At 34.2% G+C, this 17,287-nt stretch overlaps 1 protein-coding gene and 1 non-coding gene across 2 annotated transcripts; one reads left to right on the top strand and one right to left on the bottom strand.

Moving 5' to 3' along the window:
* Window positions 1-5,315: 5,315 nt before the first annotated feature.
* LOC110109482 (beta-glucosidase 22) lies at window positions 5,316-14,837 on the bottom strand. Its single transcript, XM_020840568.2, has 14 exons — window positions 14,661-14,837; window positions 14,512-14,575; window positions 12,329-12,387; window positions 12,102-12,177; window positions 11,939-12,010; window positions 11,699-11,786; window positions 11,330-11,585; window positions 10,933-11,048; window positions 6,625-6,845; window positions 6,513-6,535; window positions 6,334-6,436; window positions 6,132-6,222; window positions 5,748-6,040; window positions 5,316-5,625 (listed from the first exon to the last, which is right to left on the bottom strand). Exons 1-13 carry the CDS (start codon window positions 14,805-14,807, stop codon window positions 5,827-5,829), a joined length of 1,530 nt encoding a protein of 509 aa, XP_020696227.1. The 5' UTR covers window positions 14,808-14,837; the 3' UTR covers window positions 5,316-5,625; window positions 5,748-5,826.
* Window positions 14,838-16,965: 2,128 nt separating this feature from the next.
* On the top strand, window positions 16,966-17,046 carry TRNAL-CAA. Its single transcript has one exon. It is a non-coding gene; the product is annotated as a tRNA-Leu (tRNA).
* Window positions 17,047-17,287: the final 241 nt, after the last annotated feature.

Raw genomic sequence — 17,287 nt, 5'->3', positions numbered from 1 at the left:
GCACGAGAACTGAAACCAAGCCATAACAGTTCTACCCGCAACCCACAATAATTTAAGGAGAAGAAGACAAGTAGCATTTATTGGAAGCTCCAACCTTTCTGACCTGAAGTAGACATATTAATATTCTATTTATGTTTGTTTCTTTTGTTCGATTCCTATTGAGAAATATGCTGATTGTTAAGTTTAAGTATAATTCTTTTAATTAGATTTTTTAGCCTGACATAAATACATCATTTTGTTACTTTCATAGCCAAGAGAAAAAGACTAAGGAGTTTATTCAAAAGTCGACCATGATTGATTGCCAATCACTTCTTTACCCACTTTCATCTAAGGGCTCGTTTGGTATAGCTTTCTTATTGCTCCTTAAAATAATTTTCTTGTACAAAAAACTTGCTTTAAGAAGCAGTAAAAGAGCCGTACCAAACGAAGCCAAGATCCCCATCCAATAATGACTATAACTTGATCTTCGTAGATCCCACTCTTTGTCGTCATCTCATTGGTTCACTTGATACATTGCATTCATAAATCCCGTCATCTCCTTGGCTAGTAACTTGTTTTGCCAATATACTCAAAACCTTCTCAACTCTCATTTTCAACTACACAAATGACTCATTCATATATCAAAGGAACTACAAAAATTTGATTTGCTCATCCATTGAGGTAGGGGAGGAGCAAATTTAAAGTAACTGTTTGTGTTGTCTCGAATCTGGCTCGACCCTTCACTACAAGAAAAAGGGTCAATATCGACCCCTATTTGTTCATATTGTTGATCATCATTTACTTCACAGATATATATATCAGGGGTCCAAGAGAGCAACGCCCCCTGGTGGGTTCGACTATGTAGGGGTTTCCAGGGTAAATGACAGCGCTCTCAGAACAAATTTTGGTTGTAAGGATATTTTTGGAATTCAAATTAATAAATAAATTGATGAATTCTATTTACTACTTGTTGGTGACAATTTCTTAAAGACTATAATATTTTAAAAATTTTTAGGGGACAATTGCCTAAAAATTTTTATAATAAAAAGTAAAAAATAATTAGAGATAGAACAAATTATCTAAAGAATAATATAACAAAGAACTTTTTAGGTTGAAAGTTGACCTTCGTGTTTTTCTTCTACCTAAGCGAATGGTTTTATCTTTTTTGTCTGGGAGCATAAACTCCACAAGAAAGTCTCAACTGTTGAAAGTGGAGGCTTCAGCAAACCGGTGGAGCATTATTACGGGTGTGATTCCGCTTAGAGAAATGAGAGCAAACCTGTCCTGTTCGAAGAAGGAAGTTTATTATCTTAGGTGTTTCAAACGATGACGAACTCCATGATTCAAGATGTTCTTATATGAGTAAATTATTAGAGTACAATTTCAACTCAACTTCTGCTTTTTAAGTGAACTTAAAAAGTTCTTATTATAATGGAGTGCTCATAGATTATGGATTAAATAATTGAAATTTCAATTCAAAAATCATAATTAATGTCACACAAGATGATGTGCTCAGCTTAGAAATATGAAGAATTTTAAAGCTCTACCGATTGATTGATACTGACAATCATTTCTAGCAACCGTCATTGCATGCGATGTAGTCTGATCATCAGGTTTGTCATCATCACTTAACCGTTGTCATCTGACTATTGTCGTTTTAATGTCATTACCGATGACTATATCTCTTGACCATCTTCCTTCCACCAATCAATCACCAACATCAATGTCAATTATTCTTCATTATTTTACAGTATGTTCATTGTTCACCACATTCATAAAAGACTAAGATTTCATTTGGGACGACTTTCTTACTGCTTCTTAAACAGTTTTTTAGTACAAAAATTTTAGTTTTTGTACTAAAGGTTGTTTTAAGAAGCAGAAAAAAACTATCCCAAAAGAAGCATAAGGCTTGGTTTTGAACACGTTTTCTTATTACTTTGTAAAACTGTTGTAGAGAAAGTAATTTTTTAAGACTGTTGTAGAAAATAGCTTTTACATTGACCAAATAAAATTACAATTGAGATCTTAAAAACAAAGCAGTAAGAAAACTATCCCAAATCAAGCCTAATCCAACCAACCATTTATTCTAATCCTACCTTCTCCAGTTAGAGAAATAGAGAGAAAGCTTTTGTAATCTTCAAATTTATAGCAGATTATTTCAATTAGATCATACTATAATTTTTTTTTTTTTACTTTTCTAATTTTTCATATAACTCTTACACCTTTTCTAAGGTTTCGTTTGGGACGGCTTTTTTATTGCTTTCTAAAACGGAGTTTTAGTACAAAAATAAAAAAATTTGTACTAAAACTCCGTTTTAGAAAGCAGTAAAAAAGCCGTCCCAAACGAAGCCTAAGTTTCTTTTACTTATGTATGTTTGGATCTTTGTATAATAATAAAATATTAAATACACACTCTATTGTCATAAATTTGCTAGCGACATTGCTTATTTTTATTTGGGAGTCTCCTTCTTGAAATTTAATTAATAGTAACATTAAATCTTTTTTTTTGCTGAGTATATATATATATATATATATAATGGTTGATATTGATAATTCTTAAAATAAAATCTTTTTAGGCTAAAATAATACAAAATTCTAATCATATAATAGTGAATATATTATTGCTATTAGCTGCACCTATTCTTATCTTACTTTCATATCATGATCAAGATGGATGCAAAACCTAATATCTAACATTAAAGAAAGAAGAATGTTGGTTTGATTTGTGGAATGATTTTAGTGCTATAAATATATGACATGAATATGATCAGATTAACATTGAAAAGTTAAAATATTTCTTTAGTTAAAACACAAAAAAGAAGAACAAATTAAAGAATCAAAACAAAAGAAAATATGATAGAAATTCTCATAGAAAAGACAAATAAAGACAAAAAGACTTATCTTATTAGAGGACAAATCTCAATAACCATTATAATTATTGTGAAGACATTGTTGTAGATTTACACAATAAAAAGGAGTACAAAACTATTGCATTAGGGAGACCGGGCGGGAGAACCGTCCGGTTAAGCATTGGGTACCCAGTGGTACCCAATGGTACCGAGTGTCGGTACCGAGTTGGGTACCCACCAATAAGATGACGTGACGCATTTTTATTGGTCTCCGGACCCCCCTCTGCACTCCGCAAAAAATAATTCTTTAATTAGAGACGATTTATGGGCATCATGGGTTGCTAACCTTTTAAGGTTTATTCCATTTTTTGAAAACTGAAGCCGGTTTATCACTTGAGCTGTTCTAGTTCAAATCAATTTCTTATGATTTTAAGTGAATCCAATAATAATAAAAATCTGAATCATCACGGTTTAACCGGTTGAACTGACTAGACCGGTGTTTTTAAAAACTTTGGATTTATCAAATACTTAAGTGCCATCTTTATATATATGTTCCACTATAAAGTTTTTTTTTTTTGTGGGCTCGCAATTATTTTTGAGGATATTTGACATTGGAAGGTGGCACAACCGCACAACTATGCAATAATAATTACTAATTTCTTTAGTTTTTCATAATATAATAACTATAAAATGAGATTATTGTTGTGTAAACAACTGAACTAAATCGAAACAAAACACAATCAATCTCAAAAAACACGGAGATTTATGTGATTTAACGAAGATGCATACGTCTCCATTGAGGAGATGATAATTTTACTAAATCGGAAAAGTAGAAATTACAATAAGCTCTAAAGTAATGATTCATGAAAGCATCTATAGAGTGCTTGATTTTACTAAATTGGAAATTAAAGTAAGGTTTAATGTTTCATGAACTGTCCTAATAGGGAATGCAAACAAATTTAGTCTTAGGAAGATTGATTGTCAATGAGTTATTTTGATATGGCTATTTTATTACAAAGAATGGTTATGTGCATTATATGTCAATTATATTAAGTTACACTATGGAGATGAACTAATAATTGATGTGATTTTATTCCTCATATTCTTAGAGCTGCAAGTTGTGTTGTTCATTAAAAAAAAAACAAAGAGTACAGAAAATACAAATCAAAGTGTATGGACCTAGCACCAATTCACCATCACCAGCCTTCGACAAAATCAAAAAAGAAGAAGAATGTTTGTCTCTATTCTTATATGTCCACACAAAATTAAAAGTGATCGAAGCAAGTTGCCCAAAAAGTCAGCACATTTGTTAGCTTGTCTTTGTATATGTTGGAAGATTACTCGTTGGAAGTGTGTGAGAAAGGCAAAATCCTTAGATTCTTAGAGGAGAAAGAGCTTTTTTACTGACACTTTTATTATCTATTACGAAGGATTGTTCATTACAGATAAATTTTTCCGGCGGCTTTCTAACATATTTCCGATGGAATTTATCCGACTAATTTTTCTATAGATTTTCCAATGGCTCTCCGGTGGCTTTTTTGTCGGATTTTAATTTTTATATTTTAAATAAAAAATATGACAACTAAACATACTCACTTTGAATCCCAGCACATGCGGGCAACTCAGGCGGGCAATTAGGCTAGCAGGCAGGGCAACAAGAAGCCTGGTAGGCAGCACAGGAGGCAGGTGGGTAGCGCAGGAGGGCAGCAGGCAACCTTGTTTTTTTAAATAAATTTTTTTAAAAAAATTTCCGGGTGCATTATTCCTCCAGAAAAAAATTACCTCCGGAAATTAGCCGTCGGCCGTTGTCGTTTCCTTCACGACTTTTACAGGCGGAAAAAAACCCACCGAAAATTCTCTATAAATCTTAATTTTTGCCAAAAATTCGCCAATTAACTAGAGTTGTAACCATTGCACTCATTTTTCATCAATGTAGTTTGTTCCTCAAATGGCTTTATCACCATATATCAATGGCCTTCATTATTGGTGATCTTTGGTCATTTTGGAATTGGTTCCAAAATGATAATGGTTTAGAACCAACTGAACATTAAAATAAATTGATGCAAAATGAAACTGAACAGTTGGATTCAACATTGATTGATTTTTGTTTATAAGAAACTTGAAATGCTATATTTGGATTGGTCTAGTTTGATTTAAAAAAGTTTAATGATTTAGTTTGGTGAATATATTAGTGATTTATAAGCATAAATACATGATTATGCATTAATATAATTCAGTTCAGTTTTTTTTTTTTATTTATTTTTATAAAGTCTTCAAATTTAAATAAAATAAAACCAATTGGTTTATAAAAAAATAAAAATTGAAACAAAGAACAAATTGATTTGTTTTTTCCAATTTGGTTTGACTTTACATGACAAGTAATCTGTTTTGCCATCCTTAGCCATCATCATCTACACCTTATTCAGCTTTTATCACCTACTCTTTCAATGGCATCCTAAGACCTCATCTTTATATAAGAAAGATTAATGGAAGTTACCAGGAAAATATAGAAGATATACTATAAGATCATAACATTGATATTTGCTAATAACTATGACAAATATCACTTCCTATTATTATAAGTGTAGAGTGAGATATCAGCCAACAACCAAAGGTATTGTCATGTGAAGGAAATCACCTCTGGTTAATTATTATTTGCAGTTTGGAATATTAACTAAGGTTTCGTTTGAGACTATTTTATTATTGCTTCTTAAAACAATTTTTTAGAACAAAAATTAAAATTTTTGTACTAAGAAGCTGCTTTAAGAAGCAATAAAAAAGCCGTCTCAAACGAAGCCTAAGGCTTGGTTTGGGACGGCTTTCTTCCTGCTTCTTAAAGCGGCTTTCTAATAGAAAAATTAAAATTTTTTACTAAAAAACCGCTTTACGAAGCAGTTAGAAAGTCATCCCAAACGAAGCCTAAGTCCAAACAAATAAGCTAAGCCCCATAAACTAATATAAGCCCATGCCAATACTATATATAAGGCTCAAAGCAAAGTCACTGTGAAGCAAGGGATTTTTCTCCTACAGCAACAACTTCAATGTTCTTAATGAAGTTGGAGTACCAATGTGCTGAGAGCTTTGGCACTCTTTTGCGCTTCTCGTCATCAAAATCCACATAATAGAGCCCATAGCTTGATTTGTAGCCAGCCAATAACTCAAAGAGATCTACTAATGACCACACAAAATACCCCTTCACATTTGCTCCATTCCTACATTTTTTTTTGCAGAAAGAGTTGTAAAAAATTTTTATACTTTGCGACATCCAATATGAATAGAGAACTTCAGTGCCAGTAGAAATACCTCAAAGCATCGAGGATGCTTCCAATATAATCTCTCAAGTATTCAATTCTATCTGTGTCATGGAGCGTTTTGATGGCTCCCAACCCATAACCTGAAGGTATCAATAGATTAAACAAAGAAGAAGTATAGTTTTTTTTTATTGTCAAAATGTCATCTTTATCCATATGAGATAAGACTGATAAGGGGTTCATCAATTACTAACCATTTTCCTCAATGTAAACTACAGGATTAGCAAATTTGTCTTTGAGGTATTCCAACATATTTTGAAGGCCCAAGGGATCACTGAGCATATGAGTTGGAGGACCCTGGTTCAAAAAAGAAACTCGCTCATCCAATTTATAGCATCTAAAACCAAACTCTAAGACCAAAATTTATACTTACCTCACTTGTTTCATTTAGAAAACCTGAAATAAAAGATTTTGCATTATTTGTCAGGTTTTGTATTTTATATTGGATAGATAGAACAAGCTAAAGTGAAAGAAGAAAATCAAACCTCTGGTTTTGGCGAACATGTCCTTGCTGAAATCTCGAAGGACCAGATGGGAGTTGTTAGGACTGTCCGTAACATATGAAGATGTATAATAATTCAGGCCGATGAAGTCAAATGAGCCCTTCACAAGTTCAGACTGTTGTTGGGTGAAAGATGGGAGCCTGGAACCAACATTTTTCTTCATAATCTTTGGGTAGTCTCCAAACACCAAGGGCTCAAGTATCCTGCGCTTTGAAATGAAGTTTACTATCCACTTCGTTTAAGGTTGGGTTTGTAGTTCTTAAATGTATTTAAGCATGTAATTACAGATGAAAATATTAGCTTAGTGCATATGGAATTTTTGGCAGGCCATGCATTGAAATGCTAATTATGCATCTTATGCCGTTCTAGTGAAGGCATTAGATAGGCACAGGAGTATGGCTATGAATTTTGGTCGAAGATTACTTTACAACTGGATTGATTTTGGTTCAGGTTGAAGTTAAGCAGCAACGAATGAGCTAAACTCAGCTTTAAATGAACTTGAGTAATGCAAAGCCTAGATTGGTTTAAGACAATGTATGTGCGGACATATATATACCCGTATTTATGTTTAAATTGATGTATGAATGTATCAATTCATTTGGAAGTATGAATATATATATAATAAAAAAATGTAATATCAAAATTATTTTATGCTTGATTATTCATGGTGAGAGAGAATTTAATAACTTAGTATTGTATAAAGATATAATACACAACGTAAGAGAAATCAAAATTTTTACCAGAAAACCCTATAAAAAGGAAAACCACTAGGTCAAAATCAATTGAAATGATTTCACGAGTGTATGTCATTGATTACAAATAATACCCTTCCTCATAATTGGGAAGATGTTGATACAATATAGTAGAAATATACCGTATAGAATGGATTTCTACAGGTGGAAATTGAATAAGTCATGTGGCATGAGAGTTGCCTTTAGAAGATAAATTGTTGTAACTTCAATCATTCTCCATTGAATAGGGAAGATCAGAAATTAGCATAAATTTTGATATTGGTGTCAGAAGTCAGTGTTAGTGTCAACAGTATGCATTAGTCGTATGGGCAATGCCATACATCGATGTTAGTGATGATGAAGTTAGCAATAGTCAACCTTCATGATGCTGACATGCATCAACCTTATAGATAATGGTGTGTATAAAATTTGTTGGTGATTATAAGAAACAAAGTCAGTGAACATTGATGTAGTTGGGATGATAGTGATCAAGTAATGGGTTGATGGCGATCGAGAGATCATAATCGGGTGATGATGGTTAAGAGATTATTTTCAATGGTGTTTGGAAGAGTGTACCTGATTCATGAAAATGATTGTTAGGAAAGCGTGGTTGGGCGACAGTGGTCAAAAGACCATAACTAGGTGGTTAAAATACCACAGCCATATATTAGAGCTTAGAGTACCAAATGTAGGCCACAGTGGGTAGAGGAAAGTGGTCAGTCAATGGATGTCATGCAATTTTAGGCAAGCAACCTTTGTAGAGGGACTAAAGTTAATTGATAGTGGTTGGATAGTAGTGAATGAGCATTGGCCTGGCGATAGGGGTTAGCCAATGTGGCTTGTTGATAGTGTTTGGGTGGTCACCCGATGATGGTGGATGGAGCATTTTTCTAATAGTGGAAGCTAGGTGGTGGCCTAATGGCCGCAAATAATTGGTGGCTTGAAAACAACAATCCAATGACAACAACGATCATATGATCGTCTAAAGGTAACAGTTGGGTGGTTGTATGATGGTGGGAATCATGTGAGGGGTCTAATGGTGGTGTTTGGGTGGATCATTGGGATTCTTTAAGTCTCTAAACTTTCTTGAATTTGAAGCAAGGTCCAAGCTCTCCTCCATATAGAGAGTGAAGACCTATTTATAATTTTTGGAGATGGCATAACCTATTAATATAACCAAAATTCAAAACATTTGATCGGACGACTTGTACAAAATCCATTAATTATAAACTTTTCTTTCAACATTTAAGTACCTTAATGATGTCATAATTAGAAAATTTTTTGCTCTTTGGATGTATCATCAAGACATTTGATTTGAATATAAATATGTCAGATTTAAAGATCAATTGATCCTCTAATTAATGTCCTTTTTTTATGCCTGAAGTGCTTAATTTGGCTCATTTAGATTTGGATTAGACCACTTTTGATTTTGTTGAGTTCATCTTATCAAAAAGTTCAGCTCAATTATAAGTTTGTTGATATTAGAGATTGAATGTTTTTGAATTTGAATTCAAAAGCTTTCAATGCAACTATGCTTTGAGATTCGTGTTCTATGAATGCAATTTTTTATGACATATCAGTTGTCCCTTATTTTAGAATGTTAGAGTTTGTGTCATCCAAAACAATATATTCAGTCTTCCAAAAAATCTATAGTATAAAATTATAAATTAAAACAAAAATTATGACGCATGATCACTCCCTAAATGTTTATTTGGACCACTTTTTAGGCCCGCAAACTAAGTAAAATCTCTTTAATTTTAATTTCAACCTTTTAAGAGGTTGGAGAGTCGATTGGAATTAAAATTATTAAAAAAACTTCCTCCAAATTCTTCAAAATTGATTATAGAGATTTTGTTGGTCATTATGAGTGCTAAAATTGAATTTAAAGCAACAAGAAAATATCTCAAGCACCCTAAACACATCAAAATCATATTTCCCTGGACAAAAATGACATGGACATGCATAAGTAGTCGAACCGGCCGGTTGACTACTAATGGGCGCCAAACACATACTTGGGGGCATGCATAGTGTGCTTACGGTTGCTATTTTAATGTTTTTTAAAATTTTTATATTAAGTTCTTGTTTTGGCACCCTTTCTTGGAAAATGCTTGATTGGTATTCTTATAATTCGATGGTGGTCAGAGGATCTTAATCAACATATTGTTGTCAAAGGGTCATAGTCTGTCTGTGGTTGGACGGTGATGGTCGGGCAATGATCCAACAATAATTTTCAGCTGGTGGCTCAAGGATTGTGGATTGAGGATAATGGCTTTAGATAGGTCATGGCCAAATAGTAGTAGATGGGTGGTTATTTAATGGAGATGATCAAGCAGTGATTTAAGGATGGAGCTAACAATTTTCTAGTGGTTGTGGTCAAGCAGTGTCCATAATAAAGGATAAATGGTGTTTTGATGGTGGTGAATAGGCAATAGTTCGATGAGGTCGATTAGGAAGTGACCCAAAAATGATGATTAGCCAGTGGCTCAATGGTGACAGATAGGAAAGGTTCCAAAAATATTGAATGGGCAACAGTCCAACAACAGTGGTCGAGTGATGTAGCCTAATGGCAGTGTTTGAGTGTTGACCTAATGACGATGGATGGTGTTGGGATTCAATGATGGTTGTAGGGTTGTGTTCCATCAGCGTTGCATAGGTGGTATCCCAACAATGTCATTTGGGCAATTGTTGGACGATAGTGGATGAGTAGTGTGGCTCAACAATTTCAATCAAATATGTTTTGATGGTGATGGTTGAGCGATGGTCAAAAAATCACATACAAAAGACAGTGGTATAATGGTGGAGGTCACATAATGGTCTGACAACAATGGTCAGGTGGTGGTGGTGCTTGGGTTGAATTTCGAAATTCTTCAGGCCTTTGAGCTCTTTTGAATCTCAAGCTAAGGTCCAAGCAGCCCTATAGATATACAAAAAGTATAGAACACTTGATTATACAAACCTATTGAATCCCTTGATCATAAACCATTCTTTCAGCATTTAAATATCTTAATGATGTCAAAATTCGAAGACTTTAGACTCGTTAGATTTGTCTCATTAATATGCTTGATTTAACCATAAACACTAATGATTTGGAGGTTGTTTGATTGTCCAATTATATTTTAATGTTTTTTATTACGCTTCAAGCGCTCAATATGGGCTCATTTAGATTTGGATTGGATCAATTTAGTGTTGTTGACTTCATCTCATTGAGATGTTTAGTTTGACTATATATATATATTTTGAATTGACATTTAGATGATTCAGAATTTGTTTTCGAAAGTTTCCAACTCAATTCTATATTGAGATTCATGCTTGATCAAATTGATTTTCAACGACATGTCAGAAATCAATCAATTTTTTTACTTGAATTGAAGTTAATGAATCATGTTTAGCTAGAATTAATTGAGATTAGATTGAATCAGCATATCATGAGACTTGATTTCATTAACATGTCAAGAAATATTATTTTATAGCATGAACTAGCACCATTACTGTTTTGAGAAAAATGAACTATTATTACTTAAGAAACTTGGTATGATATCAATTTTGTGCAATAACTCACCACCCCATAAGAAAGTCCTTTACTCTTTGTGTAGCTTCAATGTCTGCTAAGGAGTCTGAGAGTGGATAGTACCAAAGAGAGTAAACATTCATTCCTATCCAACCTCCTTGATTAGTCTGCAAAGATCACAAAATTTTCATTATTCTCCCGATTATTATACTTGTTAAAAAATGATAAAAATCCCATTTTCCTTGTTAAAAATGTTTAAGATTCCCATAATTTGTCGTTTCTTTCTTTTTATACAGGTCAACAGCTACTCCTAGTGGTGATCAAGTATTATCTGTTATACTTGAAACTTAAACAGGCTTAGAAGCCTCCTCATCCTCATCCTAAGAGCTTTCACAGGCTAATAGCAATGACTAGAGTTGCCTGAGAATTGTTAGATGTAAAGAATTACCTGATAAGTGTTCTTATATAGCTTCACAACTTGGGCATGTGTGAGAAGGATATTATGAACAACAATATATGGCTCAGTTGTGGAGTTTCCAACATTGCAATTTACTCCAAAAGGATAAGAACACCTTCCAGGTGCAAAAGTTCCATAGTCATAGCCACCCATGGTCATGATATTAGGCTCAGAAAAAGTCGTCCAGTGAGAAACCCGGTTGCCGAATTCCCTGAAGCAAACATTGGCATATTCTTTGAAGTCTTCCCTGTATCATTGACAAAGCCAAAAGATTTAAGCAAAAGGAAGCTAAGGGCTACTACAGGCTGTGTTGAAATTCAAAACTTCTAAATCATCTAAAAAGTGAGCTTGAATAGGTACACAATCCTGTTGCTCAGCCATCCTCCATACTCATCTTGAAGTGATTGTGGATGATCTCCATGATAGAGAGTCACATGAAGCTTAATTCCTACAAAATGTTCATCACAGGAATCTCAGAGAAATGGAAATAAAAGCTATATGGATATGAATGCTTCTAAGATGCTAAGATATAGCTCATTTTCTTCCTAGTACAAGAAACATGAGCAACAACTATAATATTATATTTATCAGGAAACAAACCTTGTTTGACCAGCTCATTAATTAAATTGTTATAATACTCCAGACCTTTTGGATTGATAGCTCCTCTTCCATCTGTAGAAGTGCAGACACAAAGCTTCTCTTTGCAATTTTCTTTATTTTTTTCATCTTGTAAAAGCAAAATTGAAGAATTAACACATCATACCAGGGAGAAGCCTTGACCAAGAAATTGAGAATTTGTACGCCTCAAGCCCCAAATCACTCATCAGCTTCACATCTTCCTGTAAATTATATAAAAAAAAAATTATTTGCATTTTTTGAGGCATTAAAGCTTGCATTTAAATAGCTTTTTCTTATATATATTCAGGTAAAGAGTTCTATGCATTTCAAGAACTAAATTTTTTTATGTAATTCATAAATGGCCATAAGAACCTTGTACTTGTGATATCCATCAGCTGTCACGTCGCCATTGCTCTTATCTGGAGCTCTTCCTGAATTTCAAGAACCAACCACGCATGATTAAGCTATTCTGCTCGGGGTAATTTAGAAGTATCAGACGAACGGTTACTAAATGATTGGTTGAGTATCTAGAAAGCGTTATAAATAATTAGCATCCGATTCTAAAGGACCAAATATTTATAATTTATTTTAAAGATAAAAAAATAAATATTTTTATTAATTCAAAGTAGGACACAAGAGCAGTCCCAGATATGTGGAGACGTTTAGGGGATTCGAGCGCAGGTGAGAGGGGATGAATTGCTTAAGTAGACTGCCCAGCCACAGTCCCGATCTCTACTTAAGACTTCAATCACTACAGGAAAATCACTCATTACCGGCAGTTTGTTCCGGCGATTACTAGTAGTTTTCCGGCAGTTTTGTAAAACACCGGCGGCTTGTCGAACCGAACCGCCGGTAAAAACCGCGCCGGAAACTTTTTCCGACGGTGTTTTTCTGGCGGTTTTTTTCACCGGCGGTTTTCCGGCAATTAAAAAAGAAGCATAATACTAAGTTAAGTGTTGCAGAGATGTGGATGCTTAGGTCTACCTCTATTCTCTTAACATAAATAAAATCTAATACCTCTACTTTCCTAACCGGGTCATCTGAAGGCTGTCATTTTATGTGACCAAACCATTTAAGGCGACACTCTCTAATCTCATCATCCATTGGAGGTACTCCAACATTTTCAAATATATGCTCATTTCGTATCATATCTCTAAGGGTAAAGCCACTCATCCACCTGAGCACCCTCATCTCTGCAACACTTAACTTAGTATTATGTTTCTCTTTTAATGACCAATATTCGACACCATAAAGCATTGCAGATCTCACAATCATCTTATAGAATTTTCCCTTAAGTTTGAGGGGGACTTTTCTATCACACAACAAGCCCGATTCATTCCTCCATTTCAACCAAACTAAAAACGTAAACCTCAGAGGCCGGTTTCGCACACGAGCGGGGAGAGGTGAGAGATCTTTGTTTGGAGGACCTCGTCGGCGGCCGAAGGGCGCGTCTCAATCGTGAGAGGGCGGAGGAGACGGGGGCGAGCGTCGCGCAGGAGAGAGAGGAGCAGGCGATGAAATGAAATGGAAGGCTCGAGACTGATTATTCTAGGGCAATTTCTGGTGGTTTTCCGATGGTTTAGACCGCCGGAAATAATTTAGTTAACACCGGCGGTCCAAGCCACTAGTAACGCGCCGGTAAGATTTAATGCTGGCAGGTTAACCGACGGTTTCTGGACCACCGCTCGTTCCGGCAGCTTAAATTTACATAACCACCGGTTAGACCGTCGGTAAAAACCGGCGGTCACACCCCCGTTTAAGCCGCCGTTAGTACCAGCGGTTGGAGAACCGCCGGTTATTGATGAATTTCCTGTAGTGAATCTTGAAAACCAAGAAGTATATAGTTTAAGCTAAAGCTCTAAGAAATTATAGAGCATTTTGCTTAAGCAGCTAATAGCATTTACATGAAAAGGCTTAAGAGCAATGATTTTTAGTCCTTAAGAGCAATTGAGGCATCCCCTTTCTTTAATACTTTAATATGTAGTTCACTTTGATCTGTTGGTTGAGAGTTTTGACTATCGACTAATAGATTTTGGATTTGAAATTTGTATATGTGATATATGAGTTTATATTAAATTTCATTTAAGACAACTTTCTTCATATTTTTTAAAGCAGAATTTTAATAAACAAATTTTTACTTTAAAAACTGATTTAGAAAGAAAAAGAAAAACCTTTAATCGACTCAAAAGTTGCCCCAAAAAAATAACCTCTTTAATGACTTGGATCAAAATATTTATAAAATATTCACAAAGAGCTGGAATGTACGTAGAATGAGCAATTGTAAATACATAAAGCCGTCCCAAACGAAGTCTAAGTGAAACCACAGGAGAAACTGCTGACTTGCTAGTGATATTCCTTGGACTTGAAAGTAGTGCCATACAGAATAAATTTTAAGATAAAAAATTTCCTAAATTCGTCTTTGGTTTTATACTTGTAATGTTGGAGAGTAAGATTTTTTTTTTTTTAACATAACAAAATTAGATTATATTAAGATCGATTGAAGCTTCGCCGCTGTAATTGGAGGAAGAAGAACAGAAACTACTTATCAGTTTCACCTTCATGTGTGAATATATCCCAAACGCTTGGTTTCCTTCCATCTTCTGCCACCGCTCCTTCATACTGCAAAACATTAGAAAAATCAATGGCGAATACTTTCAAAACTACAGATTTCCTCAAGAGAAACTACTCAAGTAAACACAGAGACCTGGTAAGCCGAAGTCCCTGCTCCAAATACAAAATCTGAAGGAAAGTCCTCACGAGTATATTTGGTACAGAAGCCCTTCTGTGAAAGGATCAGCAGCAGAATGGATAACAGGAAAGAAACAGATTGGCGTAGAGATGAGGCAGCCATGCTTCTGTTTTTCAAGGCTGTTATCTCCTCTATATGTTTATATAGAACGGTCAAGTGGTCTCGCCAGTGAAAGCGAGGTTATGTTTTGCTTTACTTCTGATGTTATGTCCACTCAGTCATCTCCTTGGACACTTGGACAGCACAAAAGTTGCCATTTTACTGTATAAATGGGACTAGAGTGAAGTTAGGCTTGTTTTTTATGAGCTTTTGGTTTTTTTCTGAGTCCATATGGTCTATGGCTTTAGTTAAATTCCATGTTCATTAGGTTCTTTTTGTTAGTGCAGTTGTTAGAGCTGTTTTTGTTGTTCTGAGAGCATGCTCCCACTTGTTTGGAACTTTTTTGTTACAGCTTTTTCTTTTTACATGTAATAGCTTTTACTTAGTTTTTTAATATGCGGGCCAAGCCCAAATTCCCCGCCCCCCCCAAAAAAAAAAGTTATGCTTGTTGCTCATTACCTCTGATCGAAATATATATAAATTTATAATTTGGACCGTATTAAAATTAGACCCTAGTTGAAGTAAATCAGAAAATATGATATAAAAAAATAAAAAGAATTAAAAAATTAAAAAAAAAAAGATTTTTTTGTTGGCTTAAGAGTTTTAAAATACATAAATAAATAAGGGAGAGAGAGAGAGAGAGAGCTCTTTCATGTTGTGAAAGTTTCAAGGAAACAAAATAAAATTTAGTTTAAAAATATACATTTTCTATCATTAGAATAGAAAACATAAAAGATAATAATAAATTTTATGATTAAATTAAAATATAGGTAGTTATGCAACATTTTATTTCTCCTGATTTGTGTGGTGTGCTTAATTTTTAATCAGGATTACAAGTGAACATTGTTTAAAGGTATTAATAGATTTTATAGCTCATCTCTAATATCTCTCAGAAATCTATAATACTTTTTTTATGTACTGAAATGATCAGTTGAGAAGTATACATGGCCAATGTTGTAAATTCAACTTCATAGTACATCATTGTCATATTCTTCTGCTCCAATCCCATAAAAGTCTCATGCATCTACTTTCGTTCTGATAGAGGTATGAATCAATCCATGAATATGAAGATGAACTCTTCCCACTTGATCTAAGAGTTTAACATGCCTTGAAATTTTTCACTTTTAGTTTCCCAAGCCACCACCTCTCAGCTTTGCCTTCAAACAAAAACACTCCCAAGGGAACTTTCCTATTCAACAAACAATACATACAATCAAATATCTTCCCTATCCTTAGTAGTCAGCCTTCTGGCTCTACAGTTCCTTGAATAATGGGGGCTTCAACTTATGAAACATTTAATAATGCGGGCTTCAACTTTATATCTTCTAATCATCCATCAGAATCACTAATAATCTTACATATAAAAGTAATATGCACATGACAAAAGCTATCATTTATTTTTACTTTATTTTAAAAATGTATATTTTTATTTATCTTCAAAAAATCATTTAAATTAGTCATGAATACAACTTTCCAATCAATCTGCTTTAATATATTCATAACTACAAAAATGAACAAAAAATAAAACCATACTTAAACCAGAGCTAAATATGCCTCACTCAATTGGGCTCTTATCATCCCTGGAAAAAAAAAACCATGCAATGAGCTTATAGCTCGGTAGGTTACATAAATTTTCCACTACACCAAATGTTAGAAAAGCATAAAATATGTATGTAATCATTCAAATTATCAAGAGAGCATGCTTATCATAAATTCATGTGTATAAAAACATATCAGCATGAACAATAGTGGTTAATATGAGCAGTGTCAATCAGTACAAATCATAATCATGAAAGTGATTAGTAATTATTTACTCAATTATATTCCAACATATCAAAAACAGTGTTATAGTAAAACTATCATGGGAATTATGTAAGGTAATACCCGCTTTTGACATATCTATCGTTATTTGGGTACCATATTCACTTCTTTGGGCTTCTCTTGAATTGAGAAAGAGGTTTGATTTTACATCTTTTTGATATATAGTTTGATATATAGAAGGTATCCTCCGGATAATTCCAATCGAAGCAATTTGATGTCTGACTCGGGCCTATATGACATGACCGATCGATAAAGACTCCAACACTCCACCTTTGTCATATATTCCATATATCACACTAGATAGATATCATATTCATGGAATACGATTCACTTTCAAGATGCCTTGATGGTGAAATGGTAGACACGCGAGACTCAAAATCTCGTGCTAAAGGGCGTGGAGGTTCGAGTCCTCTTCAAGGCATAATATTGAGAATGCTCATTTAATGAGCAATTCCATAACAGATTTCGGATCTAATCAATATTGACGAGTATCTTATCTGTTGATACGAAGTATTCCGGCGATCCTCACGATCCGAGTCCGAGCTGTTGGAATCGGCAGCGGATCACGAAATCTTGGCGATCTTCTCTATAGGAGTCCGTTTGGAAATCGTCCGCCCTGCGCGCACCCCCCGAGTATTGGATTCAAAAAGAATCGCACAAGG

This window comes from Dendrobium catenatum, unplaced genomic scaffold (genome assembly GCF_001605985.2).
Source record: "Dendrobium catenatum unplaced genomic scaffold, ASM160598v2 fragScaff_scaffold_1644, whole genome shotgun sequence".
In the NCBI taxonomy this organism is placed as follows: Eukaryota; Viridiplantae; Streptophyta; class Magnoliopsida; order Asparagales; family Orchidaceae; genus Dendrobium; species Dendrobium catenatum.
Note: the sequence above shows the minus strand (reverse complement) of the source record. Positions and strands in the feature narration are given on the sequence as shown.

What these genes read in the sequence shown, in the direction of transcription:
- LOC110109482 (XM_020840568.2), bottom strand. Translation starts at nt 14,807, where the DNA reads ATGGCTGCCTCATCTCTACGCCAATCTGTTTCTTTCCTGTTATCCATT. An exon ending in GGATATATTCACACATGAAG is followed by an intron (nt 12,388 to 14,511) that starts GTGAAACTGATA and finishes CTTGAAATTCAG; the next exon opens with GAAGAGCTCCAGATAAGAGC. An exon ending in AGTTTACATTGAGGAAAATG is followed by an intron (nt 6,223 to 6,333) that starts GTTAGTAATTGA and finishes TGATACCTTCAG; the next exon opens with GTTATGGGTTGGGAGCCATC.